This window comes from Myotis lucifugus, unplaced genomic scaffold, assembly GCF_000147115.1.
Source record: "Myotis lucifugus unplaced genomic scaffold, Myoluc2.0 scaffold_1945, whole genome shotgun sequence".
Classification (NCBI taxonomy): Eukaryota; Metazoa; Chordata; class Mammalia; order Chiroptera; family Vespertilionidae; genus Myotis; species Myotis lucifugus.
Window position 1 is genome coordinate 39,044 of NW_005872993.1, and position 3,231 is coordinate 42,274.

A 3,231-nucleotide genomic window follows, 5' to 3' on the forward strand; every position below is an offset into this window, starting at 1 on the left:
CTAAGTCCTATTTAACTTCATCTCCTGCCTTATTTTGCTCTGGCCATCTTGATAATGGACATCCTTCTATTTGGAATGCTGTTCTCTCATATAGATACATAATTTACTACCTTACTTCCTTTAGATCTTTCCTCAAATGTGTCCCCTTTTCAGCAGGTCTTCCCTATTTTATAATTGTAATTCTGTTTTCCATTACTTAATTTTCCTCCAGAGTATTTCCTCCTTTCTGAAAAGTTATATGTTTTGTTTATTTTACATATTACCTGTCTCTCCTGCTAGCATGTTACGCTCCAGGAAAAAAGAAATATTTTCCTTTGTTTTATTTTTTGCTAAAAGAGGGTCTTGTTCTGTAAGAGTGTAAGCACTCCAGTAATGGTTGAATTAATGCCCTCTTCTTCAGCCTCTTATACTTGACCTCCTAAAACTGGCTTCGATGGTCCATTACTCAGGGTTTAATTCCATGGTCTCTTTGATTGTTCTTGCTCTCTTTACTGAGTCAGAGTTGAATACTATTTCATTGACACTGATCTTAAGAGTCGAGAATGGCATAGGACTCTACGATAGACAATTGTGCAGAACTGCCAATTTCCATTAGTAATCCTGAAATCTAATTTAAAGAAATACTTTACAGCTAAATCTGGGTTTTAAAGAAATAAACTATTAAGTCCAAACCATTGACTGCATGTCTTCCATTTCCTTTATACATGACATTTCAGGCAATCTTTGCAATAATGACACAACTATCCATATATATAAAAGGCTAATATGCAAAGTGTCCCCTTGGAAATTCAATCGCTCGTTATGACGTGCGCTGACCACCAGGGGGTGGCGCAGAACGAAGGAAGGCCCTGACCAGCAGTTGGAAGGCCCTGACTGGCTCTGATAGCGGCCAGGCCTAGGGACCCTACCTGTGCATGAATTTCGTGCACTGTGCCTCTAGTATACTATAATCCCCAAAGGCCAGACAGGAGTTAGTAAATTAGAATTATAGTCTCAACAGAGGCAATGATATAGGATTTCCTTTTAAATGGAAACTGTTCTGGCCAGATTACATAGTGTCTTGTACAGAAATTATATGTGTACATATTTTCTTCCCACTGCCTTTGAAGATTGGGACTGTGTTTTATTTATCTCTGTGTATCACCTGCCATACACAACATGTAGATAATAAGGCAGGCTTTTTCTTTTTAAGCATGAAATTACATATGTGGAATTACTTCAGAAAAACATGGTGTAATATAAAAATACTGCCTATTTTTTATCATAAGATGAAGCTTAACTGCCCCCCTCCACCCCCTGGTATATTTGGCAAATGTGTAAAGACATTTTGGTTTCTCCCAGAAAAATGGGAGAAATTACAGCTTTTCTCCCTAAGAACATATTTATTTACTTACTTTTATTTTTTTAAAAAGTCATTCATTTTCCTCCATTTCCTTTTCCCCATTATGACCAAACTACCATTGATTTATCTTATAATTTACAGATCTTAAGCTTGGAACTTAACTATTCTCCAGCATCCAATGATACCACAGCCTATCACACTTTTTGTCCATATTTCTCAGCTCCATCATTATCATGTGTATTTGTGAAGCCATGATGTTAATTTTAAATGAAGGGACTCACTAATGTTACATTATAGTAAAAAGGGGTATATTCAGCTTCTTACCAGTACATCATGCACCAATGCTTGATATGTCCAAGTATGGTGTAAAGGAGTTGCCAAATCTATGTTTCTGTCAACAAGGACTAATAAAGGCCTTTGGAAGCTGTAAATATTAAAAACAATTATATAAATCTTGATGCCAGTGTATACATCTACATTTTTCCAATACTTTCCAGTATATGTCATTTTGATATGAACAAAAAGTATGGCATTCCATAATACTTTGCTTTTTAAAAAAATTTTCTAGTTCAGTCAGAGAAGTAAAGTAATGCTTTGGACTACTTAGAGCCTGTGTAAAATACTGTATTATGTTTTACTTAGGTACTTTTTAAAGGGAAAAATATCTATACAAATGCTCTTACTGAATAATTAGAGTTATCAAAGAAAGAATAAGTTACTTCTAACCAGATTTATATTTCATATTTTTGAAAAAAAGAAAGGCCATTGTTAGAATCTTATAAATTTACACAAATGTTTGACAGTTTTGTCAACTGCAAATTATAATTTTTTTCCTGTAAACATAAATTCAAAAAGCAGACTCTAAAGAGTCTCATAAAACTGTATCAAATTATAATTGCATAAAACTAAAACATCATGCCACAATGGTACCTAATTATATAACTATTCACTTTCCAGTCACTTGGAGTAAAATATTGTTTTACTCCATTATTATAATTTAGATGTGAAATAGACTACACTTAAAGCAAAAAGTCATTTGGTTATACCATGTGTCTTCAAAAGTTGTAGAGCTTTGCTTTAAAGGCACTACTGTATCAGAAATACATGTTAATTTTCAGAAGTCATTGCTATCTGATTATATTAACTATATATATTTTGTTCTGCCAAGATACCTCTGACCATTTTAGTTAACTCACTCCATCCTACTGCGTGCAAGACAGTGAACTCTCCCTGAATATAAGACTAGCAATAAAAATTAGAAGTAGCACCCTTACCACTTACTATCATTTATTACTCCAGAGCTAGGTGGAAGGAAAGCAAGGGAAGATAGCCTAGGGCAGAGTTTCTTAACTCAGCATTATTGACATTTAGGGCTGGATAATTCCTCATTATGGAGGTCCTATACGCTGTAGGATGTTTAGCAGCATCCTATAACACAGCCCAGTAGATTCCTAGTTGTGACAACCAAATATTTCTCCAGATACTACCAAGTTCCCATTGAGAATCATTAGCCCACAACTAACTGTATTCAAATGTATTTAACAACAGTCCCTCAAGGCTGCTGACCACTAATTAAAATAATTTAGAAATGCATCCAACAAATTAAAAATAAGACAACTATATTATAATAATGTAAATTTTTTCAAAAAAATTATTCAAATAGAAGTGTCTATATAGTGGCACTATAAAAAGGAACTATTAAATAGGGTATGACAACACAGTGATTGCTTCTGTTGCAATAACCAAGTGAAAATGTGATGTTTCTGCTCCACTTAATGAGAAACACTGTGAAAAATATTTAAGAATATTTGAGTATTCTTCCCTTGAAATAAATTCATTTGTATGAATTTCTTTAATTCTTCACTCCAATATCATCCATTATTTTTAGT

At 33.7% G+C, this 3,231-nt stretch overlaps 1 protein-coding gene across 1 annotated transcript in view; it reads right to left on the reverse strand.

The window, feature by feature from the left end:
* Positions 1-1,408: 1,408 nt before the first annotated feature.
* LOC102440490 (sec1 family domain-containing protein 1-like) overlaps positions 1,409-3,231 on the reverse strand; it is a 5,715-nt gene continuing 3,892 nt past the window's right edge. Inside the window, exon 4 of the mRNA XM_006108240.3 lies at positions 1,409-1,766. Coding sequence (XP_006108302.2) covers positions 1,655-1,766 — 112 coding nt within the window. The 3' untranslated portion in view covers positions 1,409-1,654. The remainder of the gene's footprint in view (positions 1,767-3,231) is intronic.